Here is a 25966-nt window from a genome sequence, read left to right as displayed (position 1 = left end):
AATAATATATTCGTTTAAATGTTTCTACCCAAGAGAGCTTCACAAGATAATGACAAATACAACAAACATGATTTGTTTGCTAAGATGCTTTTACAGTGAATGGCTTCGTTTGAACACAGATATTTCAGTGCATTCTGAAGTCTCTGTTTTTCTGATGAAAAGGCAGATTCACAGAGACAGTTCCAATTTTATCATATTTTAAAAGCAGACTGAGCAATCACTGTTGATGATCTGAGTTACAAAATACACAGAAGCAATTTTCATTGGCTGTTCTCAAGTTAGGAAAACCAAACAGATTAGAGTCAGATATAAAAACTCTTTCACTTCTCACAGTTTGGTAAATTCCACACATGAGAAAAAAAACCATATACAAACACAACCCAAATAAAGTTAATATGTTGCTATAAACTACAGACAAAAGAATAAATATTTCAAATTCCAAGCATAAGTCACTCAAACATTTTTAGTATTTTACTTGAAAAATAACAAATATTATCCTACCTTGACATAAGCAGGCTGTTTTTCAAGGATTAAATCTGCTACTTTTTTAGAGACCTAGAAGAACATGCAATCAAACAAAGGAAATAAAAGAAAAAGTCTCATGCTTCCTATTACATTTTACATTTAAAGTTATAGCAAGAACATTCAACAGGGCTTCTCAATCACTCCTACAGCAGGATTCTGGCATGCTATGGCCACACACATTTTTCTGGCCATGAATTTAGTAAAAGAGGTATAGCACATAGCACAATACTTGGTCCTTAATAGAAACTCAATAAATGGTCACTATTACTGTTAATAACATGAGTATCATTATCTGATTTCACTAACATGTGTAAAAGTCTACCCATCTTTAAGGGTACCTGATTTGCCTTCAAAACACAGACTTCTTAAGATAAAGAAATGTTTAATCTACTCAATTTGTGGAAATACTATCCGGAAAACAGAAAATATCCTTGTCCCCTTTAAACTGTTTGTACTGCATAAAAAGACAAACAGCAATTTGGTCCACTACTTCTGAAAAACTGAAAATGTGCTTTTTGGAGCGCTATGAAGGTACCGAAGGTTTCTTGGTCGGTGTCATGAACAATGTTAATGTATGCAATGTAGAATTCCAATGATCTTGAACGTAAGTTTCTTATTTCACAATCTCAGGGGCCTCTGCAGCACTGCACTGCAGAGGTACCACGACCAGCAATGACCACGACCATGCTGCGGGGCACAGAAGGCAGTTAGTGACCATCTGCCCAAGAAATACAACTGTATCCCCTGCCCCAACGCAGCTGAGAACAAAACACTACACACGCATTCAACTACTGCACTGATTCTTTCATGTTTTCTTAATCTGCTCTGAATTTGTGTAGATCTGTATAGACAGGAACCTGTAGAGATGTACACGGACAGAAACCCACTTAATCTTACCATATTGTTTTGTAAATCATTCGTTCATTCATTTGTGTATGTTCATTGCTTTTCCTCTTGGAGTTACAGGTTTTTCCATTGTTCTTGTTTTAAATAGACCAGGTGGCTATGTCAGCTTCCATGGCACCAGGCAGTGTGCTGAGTGCTTTTCTTGCATCACCTCAATTAGTAATTAGGACAATCTACTGAAATGGGTGACATGTTTCCTTATTTTCCAAGGGGTGTAATCTTAGACACAGTAATAATTCACCCACAGTAAGTTGCAAGGTCACAGTTCAAGGCCAGGTTGATCAAATTCCAAAGGCCACTATGCTACATGGCCCTTGTGGTGGGATGCATCCCCAAAAGAATACTACCACATGAGTTACAAAGAGGGGGGAGTACATATTAAAACACGCCGAGACCAAAAGCCAAAAGGTGCCAGCATCCGCTGAACTCAAAAGTCTCCAGAACAACAACATGCTTTTACTACACAGCCCTCTAGTGCTCAGGGCCCTTCCCCACGCTACAGCTGCCGCCCTCTAGAGGATCCCAGACCCACTGAGGCCTCTGGGTATAACACAAAAGATACAGAAGTATATCTTCCTTTATTTGTCGCGTGTTATTATTAAAGATCGTATCTTAAATTAAAATGGCTGAGTGCATTATTACTGCTTTTAATATTAAAAAATTAACAAGACTACTTACTACCATTACTTAATCTCCTACAGTACAGTCTGAGTTTTATAAAAGGAATTCAGCCTAACACAAGGAAAACAGAAAATCACAGAATTTTACATCATTAGGTAAAATGCAGGCCCAGCCCACTACTTCACAGATGACACAAAAGATTTAGCAAGGCAAAGTGACTTGCCCGATGTCACACGATTAAAAGCGACAGCAGTTCAGACTTTCTGAACCTTAACCCTGTATTGTCTTTGGACCTTTCAACTAGAAGTGGGAGCCTCTACTCTGATATAAGGACATTCTACCTATCATAAAACTATGGATTAAAAAATATATATGGATAGGAAAGTCACACATATGTGACAAGGAGCAATCTAAGAAGGTACTTAGTAATTTGAGAAAAATAAATTCAAAATTCTTTCATCATGTTTAGGATTCCAGAGAAAGAACACCAAGTTCTAGAAGCAAATCTATCAAGGTAACATGAGGGGAACTGGATAGTAAATGTGCATACATATAAATGTACCATTTGAGTCAAAGTCATGTCAAATAATAAGATTTGTTTAAAATGTTAGCATATTAGTGAAGCCATAAAACCTGCAAACATTACACTTCTCTGATGTGTTTCCTTTACAGTTTTGTCAGAAATGTGTTTTTTACTTACTGCAGCCTGCTGTTGTTTCAATTTGTCTCTGTACTCCTCTAATTCTTGCAAATTGAGAACAGGAGGGAGCTTCTAAAAGGAAAAATCCATAAATAAAGAGTGAAAAAAATCAATTGTTTAATTTAGCTTTACTTCCCTGCACACCTAAGTGAGGAATTACAATCTGCACATACAAAACAGTGTCACACCCCACTCCGCCCATCCTCCCTACCTCTGCACTAGGCCCCAGACACCAGCCTGTATTACTAACCCTTTGAGGCTCAAGCTCCACCCTCCCTCTGCTATCTCCACTGCAGCCATCTCCAACCTCCTGGAAATCCCACTCCTGTGGGGACTCCTGGCCCCTAAGCTGGGGAACTCTGCTTCCAATAACCGTAACAGGAGAATGTGAGAAAGTTCCTAACCCTAATTCCCCACTCTACCAGCCCTGGTATCTCCCTATTCATCCATGACAGAACTCAAAACCTACTTCCCCTCTGAAATATCATGAATGGAAATGAACCCCTCCACGTGTAGGGTGACAGTGACGGTTATTTGAAGACACAGATGATACATACTCCACAGGACAGTATGAAAGCGAAAGTGTAGCAGCTCAGCTGTGTCTGACTCTTTGCAACTCCATGGACCGCAGTGTGCGGTCCTCTGTCCATGGGATTCTCCAGGCCAGAATCCTGGAGTGGGTTGCCATTCCCTTCTCCAGGGGATCTTTCTGACCCAGTGATCGAACCCAGGTCTCCCACATTCCAGGCAGATTCTTTACCATCTGAGCCACCGGGGAAGCCCAGAGGACAGTGCGAGAACTAACAAAAATGCGTGCCATGGTGAAGATGGGAAGATACCAAGTTAGACCTCCAGTCTCAGTCAACTGATGATGAAATTTCGGAATAAGCTGGGTACTAACTCTAGGTACTACATATGAAGCACACGTGCATACAACATTTGGTTTCATCTAAAACCCAAATTTTACTATTCTGACTTTTTTTTTAAATTCCTATAAATTTAAAATGCCAAAGTTATAAACATTATGGCACAGGGGTATTTATCACAACTAAATAATGATGTAAATACACTTTCATGATTAAAGGTCTCAGAGTTTTCCTAAACATAGTTAGCCAACGTACAATAAGATAGAGGCAGTACACTAACATAATCGTGTGCTGAGAGTTAAAAACCAAAAATACAAAAATGTTTCTTGGACCAATATCCTATAGCTGCACTTAACCTTACATTTTAAAAAATAATCTCATCTTTAAACAATGCTGAAAATTCATTTAATCACAATGTGGTTATCAGAGATCGGTCCTAGTATCAAACATAAATAAAGACAATGACCCTAAAAACCATTCATATTTCACTCACAAAGTTAAATCACTGAACAAAATAGGCTTTAGATAGGTTTTAATGAATTTTTTTTACCTCCAGTTCATATTTAACAATATCAAATGAATCTGTAGAAAAATACACTTGTTCAATACTATTAATTAGTTCTTGTTCAGCTTGAGGGTCACTAGGTTGTTCTCGAAGTTCTCGGAATTCCTCCTTTAAGGGAAAACAAAACAAAAAAATTACAGTACTTGTAGTTGCTATAATCCTATCTGCACAGAAATAAATAATCATCTGTCTTAACCCTGACAAATCTCCTGGGAAACACTGACCAAGGAGACAAACTGACAGAAAACAAGAAGAAAGTTTGTGGAAAGTTAGGAAAAAGTCAAACACTAAAAACCACCCATCTATTGGAGCAAAATACTAGCCAGTTTGAAGATTCAGATTTTATTTTCAATTCCTGGTGTATCAACTAGTAGTTGAGAAAATTCAGATGTTAAACAAAAAGAAAAAAAGTGACTACCTAATATCTATCATAAATATACACAGTTTCTTCATCGTAAGTGTGTTAGTCGCTCAGTCGTGTCCGACTCTTTGCGACCCCGTGGACTGCAGCCCACTGGCTCCTCTGTCCATGGAATTCTACAGGCAAGAATACTGGAGTGGGTAGCCATTCCCTTCTCCAGGGGATCTTGCCGACCCAGGGACCGTACTCAGGTCTCTTGCACTGCAGGCAGATTCCTTCCTGTCTGAGCCTCCAGGGAAGCCCTTTCTTCATCTACAATGCTCTAAAATCTATCCCACCACAGGTAACCTATGGACATTTCAGTGACTTTCGGGTCACAATCAGTATTGGAACCCTGAACAGATTTTCTGCTGAAAATCTCACTGCTTGGCTAAGAAAAACTTGTTCCATAAACGGTTCATAAGGGACTTCCCTGGTGGCCCAGAGGTTAAGAATCTGCCTTTCAAGGCAGGGGACTCGGGTTCAATCCCTGGTTGGAAAACTAAGATCCCTTATACCAAGGGCGGGGCAACTGAGCCCACGAGCTAGAACTAGAGAGTCTGCAGGTCACAACGTGTAACTCTATGGCTGATTCATATCAACGTATGGCAAAACCTACTGAAATGTTGTGAAGTAATTAGCCTCCAACTAATAAAAAAAAATATGTAAAATAAATAAATAAAAAAAAACAAAAAAACAAAAACAACAAAAAAAGAAAGATCCTGAGTGTCACAACAAAGACCCAGTACAGTCAAAAACAAATAAATAAATATTTTTTTTTAAAAAAAGGTTCACAAGGTTACTTCTGTACTCCCATGAGGCTTCCTTCAAAGTGTAGTGATACTATAATTAATGAACCGATTATGAACCTAAAGCTCTGATAAAATGCTTGCTTTCTAAAGATACATTATGGGGCTTCTATGGATATGCAACCAAAAAGAGCTTAACAGACAAGCCCTTATCCTTGCATCCTTATCCTATGCAAGTTCACTGCATAATCAGATAAAACTTCAGTTAACTGGGAAATTTCAATAATACAGATACCCACTCTCTGCCACACTAATTAATCAAAACATTATTACAGATATATAATTTAATTATTTGGCTTTATTCAAATTAATCTCAAATATTTAAGTATACAAAAAGAAATCAGTATTTAAAATCATTTTACAGTCAAAATAATATTTAACAAGAATTCTTAATGAATCACCATTAATTAAATATACAAAAATTATATGGTTAATTTGAGGACCAAACTTGCCAAGCAGAGACACTAGATTATTTCATTGCGGGGCATAGTTTTCATTTGTAGAAAAGAAAAAAAGGAAGAGCCTAGCTCATATATCTTTAGGATTTTAATTTATATCTTAAATTTATACAATTACTATAAAATTATTTCTTCTCAGTAGACTCAAGCTAAAAGAAAATATTAGAGCAGTAAACCTGAAACTTAAGATAATAGTTGTTTACATTTAAAATTCTGATAAATTGAAAAGAGAAGGTAAAATCATAAAAACTAAACCTGCAGCATTAAAAGTGCATGAAAAAGAAAATGCTTCTTCAGTACCAAAACTCAACTTATAAAAATACACTAATCAAAAAAATAAAAAGGTTAAAGATACCGCCATCACGGATTTTGCTGCAATTAGATCCTGTGAGTGCGATAAGAAATCCAGCACGGTAACAGGCGGAGCTGTGTTCCGGGAAGGATTTATCTACCACACTCACGGTGCAGGACCTTGGACAACGGCACAGAAGAGTTTCAGCAGAAACCCACGCCATCTGCGGGAGGGTTTCGACTAGTTAGCGTGTCCACAGGCCACCTCCCTGAGTACGGTGGAAATCTGAATTGACAGTGAGACATGAAACAGAAAAAGAGATCAGAAATTCCTGGCACTCTCCCTCCCTAAAGGTGCGCAGGCATTTGAAATACCAGCTTCAGATACCGCAAGCTGAGGGAAGGAATAAAGCCCGAGCGAGGGTATGCCTCCCTAGTAATTCCACAGCACCAGTGGCAAATAAATGTACTTGGGACTATTCACACACAAAAAAACTGAAGAGTACAAAAATGTCTAAGAATGAAAACTATCAGATGTGAAACAAGTCGGAAATTCAAATAGACTGCAGTGAATGAGCACTGTCATCTCAACTGTGTAAATGGCATTAACTCCATGCTGAGGTTCTCCCTAAATATACTATCTATTGACTAACCTAAAGGGAAAGACGCAGGTTTCAGCTGCAACTCGGCTATTAACCTTAGTTAATGGCAACTTAGGTCTCCTCATGCCTATTTTTTTTCCACCTGTAAAGGACATACACACACACTCCAAATGACAGTGAAACAAATTTCCAAAGTTGTTAAGAATGTCAGAGGGAAAACATGATTTATAAATATCTCACAAATGCTCATTTCACAAAGGTGATGTATCTGTAAAAAAAATAAATAAAATGTACGATCTGTATATGTACATAAAAGGTCAAATGCCATTCTTTCCTAGAACACCAAGCAATTATATCACTGAGAGCAGACAGACTCGAAATAATTTCAAAGCGGTGACAGGTAACACTTAAGACACCGGACTAAGAAACCTGGAACTGAGGGAGAGAAAAATCAAGAAAGGCAGAAAGAGAAACACAGCACACAAAGCAGAATTCAACCAAGACAAGCGCCTGACGCCACGTCGCTATAAAATGCCCGCTCCTTTCAGGGACTCCGGTTTGAACACGTACGTCTGAACTCAGTCAGAACACACTCCGTTCTGCCTGGAATCACAATCACTGTGTTCCCTTTAATCGCACTGCACTGTCGTCTGTAACTCAGCCACTATCCAATCACTCTCTAAACGTCTGTTAGTGCCGGCAGCTCCATCAGATTACACACTTCTTGAGGACGGAGGCTTTTCTTCACTTTCCATCATTTGCTCCCAAGTGCCAAGGCACACGGTAGATAAAAATCATGGATCAAACTAATTTACACAGTGAATCGTATTAAAAAAAAAGGGGGGGGATATAAGAACAAAGGGAAAGGAAGAGACTGTATGTTCTTGTTTTGATAGTCAAAATTTTCCACAAACGCCTAAGGAGAGGCTTCTTTCTTCTAAATAGAAGTAACAATAAATATAAAATGATTGTAGGGATATTTTATGCATGCAGAGTAGAAAAATAAAAAGAAACAGCTAGACGGCATATTCTTAAAACAATCACTCCATAATTTTACCATTATGTAAACTGGTTTCCTAGAATTGGAAATGTGCAAAAGTATTAATTCTTCACCTAAAACAGAACCAGTTTTGCAAGCCAATATATATGTATGTGGCAAAACTTTACATAAACAAAATGAACAAAAGATTCCCCGCAAAACAAATTTAAAGGTATAATCAGGGGAGTAGAATAACAAACGAAACTCCTCAAGCCAATATTAAAATATGTAATGTTCTTAAAAGTTACAAGAAGATTAGATGCCTTAACTATGTTTGGTAATAAAATATTTTAGTCTTATGGACTGAATTTTTACAGTAAAGTTTATGACACACAGTAAGTAATAAATACATATTATTATTAATAATAGTGGTGGGAATGCTCTGCAAACTTTGAAAATCCAAAAATAATTCATCAGCAACTACAAACCATCCATCAAACGTGTCACAACTTGCCTACTAAGGGTGGGTAATCAACTACACCTCAAATAAGTACACGAATGTCACCCCAGAATTAAAGCTGGAGAAAAACTACAATTAATGAGCTTAATTATAAAGGACATAGAAACAAAAATACAAATGTCAAAACAGAACAAATCAAACCTCTCTCCCACATTATCATTAGGAAATAACCTGCCTACTAGCAAAGCTCCATTATCTCTTATTTCCCAGTCAAGTCACATATGCCAATTAAAGAACTTTTTTAATTAAAGTCCCACTATGTGAAAATCCTCTGTGCTAGGTCATACAGAAACAAAGATGAGTAAAATACAGCTCTTTGCTCAAATAGCTGCTGAAGTAATAGATGAATAAATGATGATGCAAGGCAGAACATAAAGGAAATACAAACAAAATGAAGGGCATTAAAGGATCGTGAGCTATCATCTGATGGAAGCAGTGGCATTTACAGAACATGAGAAAAGGTAAAATTTCAAATATGAGAGATTGGGGGAATAAGGGTAAAAACATAAAGTGAAGCAGAAGTAAAAGCAGTGGAGTGGGAAAGCATACAACAGGTTAAGTAACAGTGGATGACTTCCCTCAGGGCAGCAAAATGTCATGGGGGAGAGACTACGTGGACACCAAGAGCCAAGAAAATGGAACAATTGTGATGCTGTTAAAATTCAACACGCTTTTATATAAACTAGGACCATATTTTTCCTTTACTAAAAATATCTTAACACATTACCACGGTGCCAGATGCTGTATCCAAAAAACAAGCATAAACATTCACCACTTTCTTAACATAGTACACCAAGCAGGAATATTTTGGCAAAGTGGTAGATAACGAAGAAGTCATTCAGTGTTTTAGAGGCTGCCTTTTCCAGCAGTCACAGTACACCATAAGGTTGTATATAATACATACTAGCTAGTCTATTCTTCAGATTATCTCTGAGATAAAGCTACGTGAACATATTAATACATATAAAAATGCATATTGCAAATGTAACTTTTTGAAAAAGAAAATCAGAATAGAAATTTAAGTCAACATCTTTGATTTTAGCCAAGCCATGTTTCCTCTCAACATTACAACAAAAGGTTATATGAGAACTGGGGATTCAAGTCTATAAATTGGAGCCCTCAAGTGTAAAGGTGTTATAAAACATTTCCAATATATCTATGGTTTCCAAAGAAACCAGGCTATAACTTTACAAAACTATTTCCCACTTAAGAGTTCACCTCTTAAGGGGATGTATTCAAGTCCAGGAGGGAAAAGAAAAACTACAAATTTTATATTGAATCACTACTTTCAAATTATCTGAAATACCACACTAATTAAAAATATCAACCCAGGCTCAGGCTTTCAATCCTATTCACTTTCATAAGTGTAAAAAGTTAGTTATGATGGCTTAACAGTTCTCCTCAACATTATTCGGTTCAATATTCTCTTTGAAAAGTAATTTAATTTTTAAACCCACAGAACAGCCTGGAAACTTATCATCTTCGGTAGTAGGTTTTTATTCAAATAAAAAGGTGAATGTAAAAATCTTCATTTCACAGGTCAGCTTTCAAAATCCTGCAGAAAAATGTAAAGTAGAATAAAAAAAGAAATGCAAACCAACTTCCATTTTGGTACATAGTTTATCAGACCATAGTTCAAATTATATACCAGAATAAATACAGAATGCATCATATTGGGCACAAGCGAGGAAGTAAAGAAAAAAAAAGTTTGCTCTTACACAGCATGAATTTAGGTTCGCCAAGACAAAAGGTTTATTCGTCTGCTTGCATTTTTCATAAGTCAAGAACAAAAAGCAATTCTGTTATAATAAATACTAAAAACAGAAATCATAGCCTTACTAAAGCTAACATCACATTAGAGTTCTAATTGAGAACAAAACGTGATTATCAAAAACTATACAGAGCTTAAAGGAAGAACAAAAACACAAGAGTTTTCAATATGCAATCAGTGTTATAAAAATCATAAATCACTGAAAAAAAGTAGGTTTTTCTGTTTCCGAACGAAAAAGGATTCAAGATCACAAATACACTAAAACTATACATCTACCAATGTAAGCTTATAATGAATTGACAGATGCCTGATTACGTTGGATAAATGGCCTATTTTCTTAAAATTATTATTAGAACAACAATAACCTATCAAAGCAGCCAGTTCATCATTTTCTGTGTGTTTTAAATAAAACAGCTTTTCAAGCCAACTGTTTTTCTTCAGGCTGTCAGTGCCATCTAGTGGAATATTATTAGCACTACAATTTGAAAGGTTTTAGCAACATGATTTATAGAAGATTTTTATAAAAGGTTATTATTAAAGTGGCATTATTTTAATTCTTTCCTCAAAATAACAACAACCCAAATATATACATATCTGTCTTTAAAGAAATATATATTGAAGAAAAACTGATTTCATTCATAGAAATGCACTGAATTATTAACATGTACTAAAAATCACCAAATGATCAAGCAAAACTTTCATATTTGATACTCTGCCAAATATTATTACTTACTTCTCTTATTCAATAGCTACGCTATTTTATCCCCAATTTATTCCTATGATAGAGGAAACATTAAAGGTAACTGCTTTGGAGAGAGGCATCAAATGTATATCTATTCTTAAAAGCTATCTTTAAAAATTTCTCAACTTCAGTGAAAACTATCAAGCTATTTGCCACATGCCTGTCACGCTAAAGCTGAAGACAAGAGACACAGACTGAAGCACATGGAGAGAAGTCCAGTGTCTAAGCCTTAATTTAGGGCTTCTGGTTTTAGTTTTCAAACATCTGATCAGACCCTCTCTTTAAAAGAATTTCTTTTAAATTGAGATTTCTATCTATTCTGAGAAAAGACATCATAGCACCTTTAATCCCAGTGTCTAATGACCTCAGTCTTTCCAATTCCTTTACCTTCGACAGCCAATAAAATCCTCAGTCTTAAATCCTGTTTCTAAAATGTCTCTCAAATTTTAACTTTTCTTCATTTCCTAAACCTCATATTATCTTTTTAATCAGTATCCTGGCGCAGGACTGCCACTCAAAACTCTATCTGTACACTAGTTATCCTTCAAAAACAAATCAATCACCAACTCCAGAAGATCCAGCACCCACGTCTCCCTACCCCCAGCGTCTCCTAGCTGTGCTACCAGTATGCATACCTTACTATAGACCTCTACTATAGCCTCCGACGTTGTCCATTTTTGCTTGTCTCTTTTACTCAGGTTGAGGTAGGATCAGAGTCTTATACCTCTTTGCCTCTTCCTAACTTAGTAACTGCCTGGGTCAATAAATCATTGCCAAAAGCACAATAAATCATTGCCAAATGCACAGTGTAACTGATCTTTTATGATCTGCTAGAAAGAATGGTTAAGAACTCCAAAGCATCTAAGAGAAGCAGAATTTCATTAATGGTTAAAAAGAACACAGATAAACATTTTTATACACGAGTGTCTAAGAAAAATTCTAAATAATTTTGCAGATCCACAGTTAGAATCCCTCGCGGTACCACCTGCAGGAGACACCTGTCTTAAATGAAACATAATCCTAAATTGAAAGTTTTTATCCCAATCACTAAAGCTAAAAAAGTCTCCTAGTCAAAAATGTTGATACGAATTCTGTCTGCATCAGACAGTAATATACTCATCTTCTTTAAAAAAAAAAAAAAAAACTGCTCAGTTTATCCTTTGATTGTATTTTTATGTCATATCTCTCCTACAAATATTACAATAGAGATACTAAAAAACATCAGTGCTAAAAGGGCTATAGTTTAATCACGTTTTCACAGATGAGGATGCTGAGGTAAAAAGCTATTAAAATGACTTCCCTTTAATAATAAGCTAAACGTTTAAGTCAATACTTGAAACCAGCTCTCCTGGCTCTTATTCCAGCACTTTCCTCATGTCTTGGTAAAGTTCTGAAAATAAAGCTCTGTAATTAGGGTCATTTTAGGAGTCTTTTCATGGATACTAAGAAGTCAGTCAATACATTTCTCATACTTCACAGAGGTAATCTAAAAGCTAGCATACACTCTACCCCAAATCCCAGAATGTTATATAGTAGAAATGCCACAGAGTAGGTAGGTACTCAATAAATATTTGTGGAATAAATTAGGCATACAAACAAAAATAGTTTCTTATATTTAGACAAATGTATTTCCAGGTTTTGACAGCAACAGATTTCTTTTTTCTCCACACCCTATATTTTTCTTCAATGAAAAAAATCAAAGGCACAGCTAAACCAACCGTGAAGAGTAAATGCAGCAGAATCCTATTTGTATTATGAGTCAGTAAGATCAAGGCCTAAAAAAAAATGAAACTAACCCCACCGCCAAAAATCCTTAACGTTAAGGAGGCAGTATTTCAGTAAAAATTCATATAAATATTAATATTAGCTCTCTTTTTCAGGTTTATGACATGTAACTATTATGGAGGCGCTATGGAAAGTACCTAAAGCCTAGATATACATTTATAAAGTGCAGGTATTTTTAAACCATGATTCAGCAAGTCCTTTCAAACTTTTAAGTTCTTTAAGTTCTATAACTACTAAACATGTGGCTATTACAATTATTATATACTATATTAAATTTTTGTCTTAATTCTTCAGAATTCTTATACCCAATTATCTAAAAATCTTTCACATAGTTCAAACAGTATACATTTCCTTAAATGAATATTCAGTCAATAAATACAGTATAGATTAATTTCTTATAGCCTTACCTCTGCACACAAAAAAAATCCCATTTAAAAAAAAACAGTATCCATGTCCCAAAAATAAAATTTTAGATCATCACTAACTCTTTATTCTACCTTTTTCCCCACAAAAATTGTTAGGAAAACTACCAAATTTTTATCTAGAACAGTTTCTGTGGTCCCCCTTTCTTTCTCCTCATTGTACCCTCAGCTCGGCCAATGGTTCCCAAACATGACTCCTCAGCGGAATCAGTTGGGGATCCGGAATCAAGATCCTCACCGGATCTTTAAACACTACGAACGCCTAGTTCTACCCCCCATGCAGCAATTGGAATGGGGTACCTCAGTGGTAAAGAATCTGCCAGCAATGCAGGAGGCCCAGGTTCCATCCCTGGGTTGGGAAGATCCCCTGGAGAAGGAAATCTCAACCCATTCCAGTATTCTGGCTTGGAGAATCCCATGGACAGAGGAGGCTGGCAGGCTACAGTCCATGGGGTCACAAAGGGTCAGACATGCCTGAGCAACTAAACAACAACCATGGCCTGGATACTAGCAATTCTAATGTGCAAAATGTGGCCACCGCTGACCTTGGCTCTGAAGTATTTAAGCTATGATTTTTTTAATCGACCTCAGTTTTCCTTTCCTATGGCAAGTTCTGAAAAGAATCCTTTTTTCTTTTTTACCTTCCATACTATTTTCTCCACCCACATCCCCAATTTCCAGTATATGGATTATTATTGACTTGCATCTCCTCTTAAGATTGGATAGTGTCATCTTGTGCATAAAATACAGAAACTGTACCAGATGATTTCTAAGGTTTCTTCCCCTCAGAATTTATATAGTACTCAAAAGAAAAAAAAAAAAAATCAACAGTACTTCCTAGATTATTAAGCTCACCTGCCGCCCTTCTTCAGTTATCCTTAACTACCCTCCTTTTCCTGAGTTGAACCATATGAAATCAGCCAATATTAAACCATTTCTAACCTAAAACACAGCTAATTCATATGCTCCATCTTAATAACCCCTCCTACTTTCCCTTTTATACAGAACATACCCAAGCTAAACTTTCTTTCTTTCTTGAAAACCCCAACAAAATCTCAATTCCCTGTTTTAACTTAGAAAGACATGATAACAAGAACAGGCAAAAGAAATGGGTCCAGTCCTGAAGATAAAAGATGCTTTTTTCTTTTTAATGTTCTACCCATACTTGAGTAAGGAAGAGCTATTAAATGAATTAATATTTAAAAGTTTCTCTAAGCTAAAGGCTACATTAAAGCAGAGATACTACAGTTTACCTAAATTGTCTTCTTAGTGTGTGTCAATCAGACTACTAGAAGTGAAGTCACTCAGTCGTGTCCGACTCTTTGTGACCCCGGGGACTGTAGCCTGCCAGGTTCCTCTGTCCATGGGATTCTCCAGGCAAGAATACTGGAGTGGGTTGCCATTTCCTTCTCCAGGGGATCTTCCCAACCCAGGGATCGAACCCAGGTCTCCCGCATTGTAGGCAGACGCTTTAACCTCTGAACCACCAGGGAAGCCCACAATCAGACTACTACCTCAGGCTCAATCATCACGTGAACCATTTACACCTGTTGACCCTATGATTTCAGACTGTTCTCCCCGAGCCCAACATCTCAAAAGTATACACTGCTAAACATATACATGGATCTATTCTTTTTCAAATTCTTTTTCCATTTAGGTTATTACAGAATATTGAGTAGAGTTTCCTGTGCATTAATCAACTATACTTCAATGTACAACTTTTAAAGATTCTTTAAAAAATTTTTTAAATAAAAAAGTGTACACTGCTGATCACTGATAGGGAGAGCTGGGAGTCAGTAAGAAGACTGTATAATAAGATCATTATAAATTCACTACCTACCACTACTGGAAAGACATCATGAGCTCATGGTTTAAAGACAACAGAAAGTTCTATGCAATACATTACTGTATTTTTTTTTAAAGGGGCTCACTCATCAGTTTCACTGTGGTTCAGAAACATCTAATGCCATCTAATTCAAGGCATGTTCATAATGCCTGATACACTTTAAGTCAAAGAAATAGAAAATGATCTGTCAATTAGGATTAATGGTTATCTCTCAATTCCCAATTTTATCACATCCAATAGTCTTTTATAACACTATGTACAATGATTCAAAATACCTCTATAAGACTTCTGTCTGAGCCATTTCATGCAAAAGGGTTGGTTAGAATTTCATTGTATTTGGATCGGACCTACTCTAAAAAAGCTAAGCAGTAAATACAAAATTCACTTTAGGGGGTAAGGCACCTCAAAGAGGTGGGAAATCCTCCTCCTAAGCAGCTGACATGGAGGTATGATGAGGGGCCCTTTGACGGCCAATCAAGAGAAACAAGCCCTTGTACTAAGCTGCTAGGCACAGGAAACAAACAGTAGTTTCAGATATGATGCCCAAATTGAAAATCACAAGAGCAGGCATTCAAAACTGGCTTTGATCTGTGATGGAGCTACTACAGACAGAGGCAGCTCTGAGCAGTGGGGCCCCAGAGTGAGGCACAGCAGGGATTGACTTATTTAACAATGGCTAATATTTCTCCTGGGGGGGAGCCAGCTAGCTTTCAAATAACACCTATTAAATTTGTACATGGCCAAGTTCATATGAATATTAGGGGATTAAAATCCAAGATCTCTACAATTTAGTATAAGCTGTGCTTTAGCTACTTATTCAAATATCTCTGCTTCATAACGAAAACATAATTTACTATGATTTGGAGCTCAGTGTTGTAGCATAAAAAGTAAATCATTTCATTTTATTTATCTGAACTACAGCAGATGAATCAATACGTTTCATTTATATATATATATATCTCTCTCACTGCTTTCAGGCAAAGAATTTGATGCAGTAATCAACTCTAAATTAATCAATTTCCCATTTTCTGCTTCACAATAATGAATCATACTGCATCCCAATGAAGACGAGAGCAAACACAAGCCCCAAGCCCACTGCATTATAAAACTTGATCCAGCTCATCACATCAACCATATGCCTGTGGGAGGGGAAAGCTTCTGTGAATCAATTAGTATCCGAAGGCAATAATATTTTCTTTAGGAAGCGAAAAGTCACGCTCACTCGTGTACATCAATACCTTTCCAGGGACCCGGAGACTCTCAATGGCACCAAGATCACTGAGGCTCTCTGGAGGACTTTTCAGACCCTTCAAAAAAAGATAAAAAAGAGAAGAATTTCAACTGTGCTGCAGAACTGTAACATCAGATCAAATACTTATTTGCTTGTTTGTCTTGTTATATTTCCACCAAGTTTATTGATTTTGATGTGCAGATATGTGCGATTTGTTTATCTCCTTGAACAGTTGCTTTTTAACGTTTTATTGTATAAAGAGAACTGCAGGAGGAGTCAAAAATAAGCTGCAAAGCGTTCCTCTTCTTTCACTGAGACCATCAGCTGATAGCAAAAGACTTTCCATTCATATTTCTCAACCCTCAGTTAGACTATACTTAACTGAAATAAAAATCACCATTTTAAAAATAGACATGTTCCTGTTGTATGATATATACAATGTTTCTAAAAACAGCTGTCACAATACATACAGTACTATTATTAAATCAAGGAAAAACATACTTTTGGAAATTCAAAATAAAATCGCTATATGGCAACTTCATACCTAATGGTTGAAGTCTAAGTTAACCATTATTCAAAAACAACCAAAAGAGAAGAAACTTGGGTGACAAAAAGTATTCCATAAAAGCACTTATCTATGAATCAGGACCAAATTCATTTGCCAAATTGGACCTTGGCAAAAAGGTCCAAGCATTATGACTGAGCTAACCAAAGATTTTTAAATAATGATAAATTTTTAAATGATAAAGGCTTAATTAATACATAAGTAATCCCTAGAATTTACCTTATCATTCTCATCAACGTACCCAATTTATACTACATAACTGAGAGTTAAATCTCATGTCTCACTGTTTTAGCTCTTTGGTACTTTCTCTATTCCAGGTTCCCTCATGGCTCAGTGGTCAATACTCTGCCTGCCAAGCTGGAGACCCGGGTTCGATCCCTGGGTCGGGAAGATCGCCTGGAGAAGGAAATGGCAACCCACTCCAGGACTCTTACCTGGAAAATCTCATGGGCAGAGGAGCCTGATGGGCTACGGTTCACGGATGACATAGCAAAGAGTCAGACACGACTGAGTGACTATATAACAGCTTTCTGTATTCAGGGATTCTGATTCAAGAATTCAGGGATTCTGAAAGTCTCATTTGTGCACCAGGGAAAGTTATCAAGACAGAAAGAAGTGTGCAATTTAAATTTTCTTTAAAAGCCTCTTTTTAACATAGGCTATTCAAAGCAGACTCCTAGAATCCCTGTAATAATAGTCTGGAAGCAAAATCAGCTGGTACATGAACTTAAGGAGAGATTTATGCTGTTGAGTTTTTGTTCTTTAGCTATCCTATACTGGTCTTCTGGTGTCCATAGTAACCGAAATATATGGCACATTTATTTGAGACTTAGAGTAGAACTTACTCATCTTTAAATTATAGAAGTGTATATTTTACCTTCCCTAATAGAAATTACCGCCAATCGTAGCTATAACTTTTTTATGACAAGTTGCTCTGCTTCATCCCCACTCTTCCATTTTCCCCAGAAAATGCCCCCCTCCACCAGCCTTCTCTCCCTCTTCTCTCTCTCTCTCTCTCCATCCGTACTCTCTCCCTCTCTCATCCGCTCTCATTCTCCCCGTCTTCTTCTCCCTGCACACTTCTCTCTCTCTCATTCCACCCCACCAAACCAACACCCCACTTTCAGAGCTCCTCTATGAAAATTTCCTAAATCCTATGTTTCAAAGAAACACTATTTCTCAGCATGATCCACAGACCAGCTCCATCACCTAGGAAGTTTTTTCCTAAGTCCCACCACAGATCTAACAAATAGGTACTTCTGGATCAGGACAAGGAATTGCATTTTAACAAGCCACCCAGGTGACTACTATCATTTCTAATGTTTTGGAAACCCTGCTAGACATTTCCCAATACCTCTGCAAAAGTAGCAAAGTTTTAAATAGTAAACATACCTCTCTCTCTGGACCCAAGAGAAGGGAAAGACCAGGTTCTGTTTGCCTCTCTAGCCTATGGCTACCACAATTCCAGGAACAGAGTAAACACCAAAGAAATAAGTAATTTATTTGGAGCCTTGATTAGGCTCCAACCTCCAGCTAATTAAAACCCCATTCCCGTAAGAACATTAAACTGACTTTAAAATGAAGTTTCTAGGGAAGTCTGCAGGAATAAGAAAAGCATATGGAAGCTTAAGGGCTTCCCAGGTGGCACAGTAGTAAAGAATCTGCCTGCCAATATAGGAGACGCAAGAGACATGGGTTCGATCCCTGGGTTGGGTAGATTCCCTTGGAGTAGGAAATGACAACCCACTCCAGTATTCTTGCCTTGACAATTTCATGGACAGAGGAACCTGGTGGGCTACAGTACCTAGGGTCGCAAAGAGTCAGCCACGACTGAGCATGCATGCACTGAGGCTTAAAGTCTTACAATGAGTGAGAAAATTAAAGTGTGAAACTACTGGTGTGTGTGTTTTCTTCCTTGTCCCAATTTCTCACCAACAGTCATCATAAGGGCATAGCACCAAAAGTGGTGAAGAGAGCAAGGCTGGATTACAGAATTACCCCTTGGACTGCAAGCGGATCCAACCAGTCCATCCTAAAGGAAATCAACCCTGAATACTCATTGGAAGGACTGATGCTGAAGCTGAAGCTCCAATACTTTGGCCACGTGATGCGAACATCTGACTCACTGGAAAACCCTGATGCTGGAAAAGATGAAAAAACCCTGATGCAAAAGGAAAAGTGGGTGACGGAGGATGAGATGGTTAGAGAATCACTGACTCAATGGACATGAATTTAGGCAAACTCAGGGAGAGAGTGGCGGAAAGAGGATGCACTATAGCCCCGCATGCTACATGTAGTGCATGGGATTTCTAAGAGTCGGACCCGACTTAGCGACTGAACAATAACAAAATACATTTTATATACACACACTTCTATGCATTCATATACACATACATGACAGTAAAACTTCATAATTTGATTCAAAACCATAACCAATCCTAAAATATCTTTTTAAAATATAATGTTCATGCCTTTTAAATAAACCATTTGTTTAACAACCTAACAGAAATTCTTGGAAGAATATATCAGGTGTCATTTTTTCTTTCCCTAGAGTTAACAGGAAAGAATCCAATGCCTAAAACAAGCAAACAAGTGGTACACACCAGTATCTAGAAGAACACCCTGTCTCCAAGTTAGTTATCACACCATAATTTGCTACTAATATTAATACATGGCAACTTTCCACCAAACATACAAAATAAAAGTAATAAAAACTGGAAACCCTATATCCATGTTAGGAAGCAAGGGATTCAAAGAATGGCTTCTGCCATCTTGAACAACCTGCCTCTCATCATAGTCTAATGATAGTAACAACATCTCAGAGGCTCTTATAATGGATAAAGGAGATACCATATATGAGAGGCCAGAAACAGTGTCTGGTACATGGTAAACACCCGTTAAGTGTTGACAATTATTCTGAACATCACAGAGAAATGCTTTTACCTCACCAAAACAGAAACCAAGAGTTAGGTAAATGCTTCAAAGCACAATATCTGACACTCATCCGTATTTTAGGATTATAGATACGATTAGCTATTTTATAAATTTCTATTAACAAATATGAAATCATCATTTTTATTTTATCTTCACCTCTTTAGAGCAGGAAGTCATGGTTATAACTATGCTGCTGCTTATTGTTCTGTCGCTAAGTCAAGTCCGACTTTTTGTGACCCCATGGACTGCAGCACGCCAGACTCCTCTGTCGTCCACCATCTCCCGGAGTTTGCTCAGGATCATGTCCATTGAGTTGGTGATGCTATCTAACCATTTCATCCTCTGCCGCCCTCTTCTCCTTTTTGCCTTCAATATTTCCCAGCATCAGGGTCTTTTCCAATGAGTCGGCTCTTCACACCAGGTGGCCAAGTATTGGAGCTTCAGGTTCTATAACTACAGTGCTCTGCCTTTTTAAAATTGAAACTTTCACTCTAATCATTAGCCATTGTTTGATTTTCTTTTGTATCTGGTTTTTGTTTTCATAATTTCCCCATACAAAATCCATCATAAATAATACATGCCTCTGCAACTTTCTTTGCCGAATCAGATTACACTTCAGATTCACCTCTGTTTCATCTACGTGAATCTTCAACTTCCCTCGATGAGAGCAGCAACACAGGTCCCGATGATCAAAAGGAGCTGGTTTATGATTCCTTCTCTTTTCAAGCAAACGTTTTGGCAAAATTCAGAGCGTTTATCCTCAGCCCTCGGCTTCTCTCAAACCCCCCCGGATCGGGCCTTCCTCCTCACCACTTACTGCAGTACTGCTGTCGAGTCACTGATGGCCTCACTGCTGCTCAATCCAGAGGCTCACTCCTGTTCTCACCCTCCACGGCCCAGGTGCAGCGGTTAATACGGCTGCTCACTCCCTCTTCTTTTAGGTTCTTTACTTGGACCTAACTGGTTGGGATGTTCTCTTTATCCAACAGATGTGTACTGAGCATCTGCCACAGGAGAGGTGCTCTTTGGGATGCTCCTTGGGATGCAGGAGAACGCTTCCGGGGAGGAGAACGCTGCTCCCCTCACTGCTCCTTCTCAATCTGCCTTCCTAAACCCCCAAGCTCAGAACTCGGAGTCCTCAAAAGCTCCAAGTACAGACTCTTGTTTTATTTCTACACTTACACCATTGGTGATCTTAGCCAGCATACACACCCTCCTTATGCTCGTGACTCCTGAATGTTTACCTATACCCTGGATTTCTCCTCAAAAATTCAAGCTCTTTCAGCCCAACTGCCTACTTTCTTCCTCCAAACAGCCAAGAGGCTTTCAAATGAACAAGTCTAACAACTTGCTTCCTTCCTTCAACCTGTTCCTCCCTCAGTCTTACCCAGGTCGATTCAATTCTTCCAGTTGCTGGCAACAAACCATTTGGAGTCAATCTTGAAGTTTCTCTTTCTCTCACAGCCCAAATCTGATCTATTAAGAAATTCTGTCAACTCCACATTTGCAAATATACCCACGATCTGACCTTTTCTCAACACCTGTGCTGCCAGCACCCTGAGGAAGGCCCACGTCCTGCCTCACTTGGATTACTGCAGTAGCATCCTTGCTGGTCGCCCTGGCCTTCCCATGAGTGAGGAGAGAAGCAGAGAAGATGAGACGGAGATGAGGCTATGTGACCTGGCTTCCTGCCTCGCTCTCTGACCTCATCTCCTGGTATTTCTCTCCTCACTCACTTCACTCCTCCCACACTGGCCTCTTGCTGCCCCTCAAAGATGCTCCTGCCTCAAGGCCTCTGCATCTGCTTTTCCTTCCACCCAGAATGCTCCTTCCCAGACATCCTCAGAACTCACTCCCTCACCTCCTTCCAGTTTTTACTCAAATGTCCCCTTCTCAGCGAGGCCTTCCATGGCCACCATACCTAGAAAGTGTGCGCTGTGTGTGCTCAGCTGCTCAGTCGTGTCCGACTCTTTGCGACCCCGGACTGTAGACCACCAGGCTCCTCTGTCCACGGAATTTTCCAGGCAAGAATATTGGCATAAGGTGCCATTTCCTCCCACAGGGGATCTTCCAGACTCAGGGATCAAACCTACATCCCTCATCTCCTGCATTGGCAGTGGTAAGCACTGAGCCACCTGGAAAGCCCCATCTAAAAATTATAAGTGACCCTAAATCGCCAACAACTCCCAGGACTCTCTAACCTCTATTCCTCTGAAATGTGTATCACCATGACTGCCTTCACACATGTCTGTTCTGTTACTGCTGCATTCCCCAGACCTAGGATGGTGCCTGGTACATAGAGTTCGGTAAGCACTTGTTGAACAAAAGAACAGAGGCCAGCATCATGGAGAAAGCAGAACAAAGGAACCCATGTACACAGAGCTAACAAAGGCTGCTCTACACTCTCCTCCAAACCAAGATCCTTGGAGATCTGAAATGCCAAAAAGTGTCAGAGACCTTAATTTCATACCTCTTCACATTAACAGCAACATATTATCAGCATATTCTTTAGTCCCTCCAAAAAGAAACATCTTTATTTGTATTTATTTGAAATACTGCCATATTTAACCTAACAATAAACAGTACAAATAAAATTCCCAATGCTAGGCAGCACCCTACTTTCATACCTCGTAGATTCATAAAAAGTGTATTAATAATGATTAAATATGAGGCTTCTCTGGTGGTTCAGACAGTAAAGAATCTTCCTGCAATGCAGGTGATCCAAATTCGATCCCTGGGTCAGAAAGATCCCCTAGTGAAAGGAATGGCAAACCACTCCAGTAGTCTTGCCTGGAGAATCCCACGGACGGAGGAGCCTGACGGGCTACAGTCCATGGAGTTGCAAAGCGTCAGACACGACTGAGCAACTAACACACACAAACATGTGGAAGTCAAGTCATAAACGAATATAATTAGGATGACCTTAAAACTCTGTGTGAAACTCCTAATTTTACCTCACCTTCTAAATAGTACAGTTCCAGCTTTCTTTATGTGTTCTTTAGGTTTTTTTTTTCCTATCCCAGCTAAGCACAGATTTTACCTGCTCAATCCGATAAACAAATGACTAAGGCTGAAGAGTTATCATTTTCAGAACAATTTCACTACATTCAGGAGACATAAACTTATTATCACTGGTTATTTGGACTTTTGTATTTTTTCTCTCTCACTCACTCTTACAAAGTAGGATTAGAAAACAAACTAACCAAAGTACAATGACGGCAATGTTGACTACACTGAACCACCAGCAAGCAACAGGAGAGGGCACCAAACTTAGCTGCTGCACAGAAGTCCAAATTCAGCATGCCAGAGGCAGTTTAGGGGTATTAGTGGTATAATGTACAAAAGTGTATATTGTTTTAAAAGTCAAATGGCTACCAAAGTGAGCCTGAAATCAATGATTGCTTAAATTTCTGCAACAGCCAGTTTCCAGTTTTCCCGCTTTTCCACCATCAGTGCAGCCACTGAGATAATCTCTGTGGTTATGCACTTCTTTGTTAGCCCCAGGAAGTTAACTCCTTTATATCTTTACTTTGATCATATCATATAAACACTGCTAGGAAAGCCCCATGTGATACATGCTATCATTCCTGTTAGAAAGATGTGAAAACAGATATTCAAAAAAGATAACAATGGGGCAAGGATAGCCTCTTCATTAAATGGAGCTGGGAAAACTGGACAGCTATGTGTAGAAGAATGAAATTAGAACACTTCCTAACACTGTACACAAAGATAAACACAAAATGGATTAAAGACCTAAGTGTAAGACCAGAAACTATAAAACTCTTAGAGGAAAACATAGGCAGAACACTCGATGACATAAATCAAAGCAAGATCCTCTATGACCCTCCTCCTGGAGTAATGCAAATAAAAACAAAAATAAACAAGTTGGACCTAGTTAAATTCAAAGGCTTTTGCACAGCAAAGGAAACTATAAGCAAGGTGAAAAGGCAACCTTCAGAATGGGAGAAAATAATAGCAAATGAAACAACTGACAAAGGATTAATTTCCAAAATATACAAGCAGCTCATACAACTCAATACCAGAAAAACAAAAACCCAATCAAAAAGTGGGAAAAAGACCTAAACAGACATTTCTCCAAAGGAGACATACAGATGGCTAACAAACATGTGAAAAGATGCTCAACATCGATCATTATTAGGGAAATGCAAATCAGAACTACAATGAGGTATCTCCTCACCTCAGTCAGAATGGCCATCATCAAAAAGTCTATAAGTAATAAATGCTGGAGAGGGTGTGAAGAAAAGAGAACCCTCTCGCACTGCTGGTGGGAATGTAAATTGACACAATCACTATGGAAGAGAGTATGGAGATTCCTTAAGAAACTAGGAATAAAACCACCATTATGACCCAGCAATCCCACTACTAAGCATATACCCTGAGAAAACCAAAATTTAAAAAGACACATGTACCCCAATGCTCATTGCAGTGCTATTTACAATAGCTAGAACATGGAAGCAACCTAGATGTCCATTGATAGATGAATGGATAAAAAAGCTATGATACATATATACAATGGAATATGACTCAGCCATAAAAAGGAATGCATTTGAGTCCATTCTAATGAGGTAGATGAACCTAGAGCCTATTATACAATGAAGTAAGTCAGAAAGAGAAAGACAAATATCATATACTAACACATGTATATGGAATCTAGAAAGACGGTACTGATGAAATTATTTGCAGGGCAGCAATGGAGACAGAGACAGAGAACAGACTTGTGGACACGGCGGAGGTAGGGGGGAAGGAGAGGGTGAGATGTATGCAGAGGGTAACAAGGAAACTTACATTACTACATGTAAAATACATAGCCAATGGGAATTTGCTATATGACTCAGGGAACTCAAACAGGGGTGGGATGGGAGGGAGATGGGAGGGAGGTTTAAGGGGGAGGAGACATATGTATACCTATGGCTGATTCATGTTGATGTTTGGCAGAAACCAACAAAATTCAGTAAATCAATTATCCTTCAATTAAAAACTAAGTATTTTTTTTAAGTTAGGTAAAGTTGCTCAAGGTCACACAGCTATAGGATGGACCAGGATTCAAAACCATCATCAAGAAAGAAGTGTTATGAAGCATAAGACCAGGACTCAACAAATCTTACTATCCACTTAATTAAATATTTTATAATTCACAGAACTTTAAAACTTTATCTTCATGACAACAACAACAACATAATTTGACAGAGGAAAATAATCACATAGAATTCGTGTATTCTTCACCAGAGACCTACAATGTGTAATCTACTCAGATGTCTCTCAAATTCTAAACTATCAAATAAGAATTTAATTTGGAATTTGTAGTCTTTTTTTCATCAACAACAAAAATATTCACAAATGAATCTTTCACTAAATGCTTTGCCTCCACATACTCCAAAGTTCTCAAAATGACACTGATTCAAAATTCTAATCTAAATTACCCTCTCTTATTATTATAAAAATAATAAAGAATGATCAATCCTAGTTAAATATTAGAACTGAAACAAATAAAGGTATCTAAAACCAAACCATAATCAATAAGTACATAAAAGCAGATTTCTGCCATTTCTGATTTGAAGGAAGCTGACACATTCTTAGGATATCCCTATAATTTATGATAGAAAACAGCCAAAGCTTTTATTCAAGATTTAACATTCTGGCAAAAAATAAAAGATCATTATTTTGCCATGACAATGACTTTGTTTTTTAAAAATCATTTCACAGACACTAACTTACTGATAACTTTAATAACAGAACTGTGAAACAGGATGAACAAAAATAATTATTATTCTCACTTTCGCATAAGGAAACTTATGCTACTCGATTTAGGGACTTGCCCAAACTCATAAAGCTATCAATTCTGCCTTCAAATTACTGCTTCCCCCCCCGCCCCTCATTCTTTCTAGTCATCTTTATTGCATAGACCTCACTTTCCTACCCAGGCCACCCTCACACAACCAGGCAGCTTGGGGATAAAGGGAACCCGGCAGTATAGCTAGGGCGATTACTGGAAAATTGGCAAAAGGGGGAAGGGGGAGACAAAGATAACCTCCGGCTCCCTCATTGGCCTTATCTAAAGGAATGTTTTTGGGTCCCCGGGTCCCACCTGAGCAAGGCTCGGAACCCCGCGGGTCAGGTGAGTTTTCCAGGATGTGCCCAGAATTTACAGTGCCCCTGACACCTGCCACCACCTATAACTTGGGTATCTGCTTGCCTGCGGCCCAGGGACAGAATATCTCGGCTCCTCTCCCAGCAGAGATGAAGGAGACCTTTGCTTCAGGCTCTGTAACTTACCTGCCGGGTCATAAGAGATTTTATTTTTTGCATGTCGAATTCGTGAGGCGGTATCCTGCAGCAGAGAACTAACAAATCACAGACAACCACCAAACTGCTGGCCCTGACACAGGGAAGCCATAGTGAGTGGTCAC

At 38.2% G+C, this 25966-nt stretch overlaps 1 protein-coding gene across 1 annotated transcript in view; it reads right to left on the bottom strand.

The window, feature by feature from the left end:
* Nucleotides 1-25966, bottom strand: part of VPS50 (VPS50 subunit of EARP/GARPII complex) — a 120683-nt gene extending 94717 nt beyond the window's left edge. Inside the window, exons 1-5 of the mRNA XM_061164911.1 lie at nucleotides 25833-25966; nucleotides 16047-16115; nucleotides 4169-4291; nucleotides 2753-2824; nucleotides 502-555 (exon numbers count right to left, since the gene is read on the bottom strand). Coding sequence (XP_061020894.1) covers nucleotides 502-555; nucleotides 2753-2824; nucleotides 4169-4291; nucleotides 16047-16115; nucleotides 25833-25865 — 351 coding nt within the window. The 5' untranslated portion in view covers nucleotides 25866-25966. The remainder of the gene's footprint in view (nucleotides 1-501; nucleotides 556-2752; nucleotides 2825-4168; nucleotides 4292-16046; nucleotides 16116-25832) is intronic.

This window comes from Dama dama, chromosome 18 (assembly GCF_033118175.1).
Source record: "Dama dama isolate Ldn47 chromosome 18, ASM3311817v1, whole genome shotgun sequence".
Taxonomy (NCBI): domain Eukaryota; kingdom Metazoa; phylum Chordata; class Mammalia; order Artiodactyla; family Cervidae; genus Dama; species Dama dama.
Note: the sequence above shows the minus strand (reverse complement) of the source record. Positions and strands in the feature narration are given on the sequence as shown.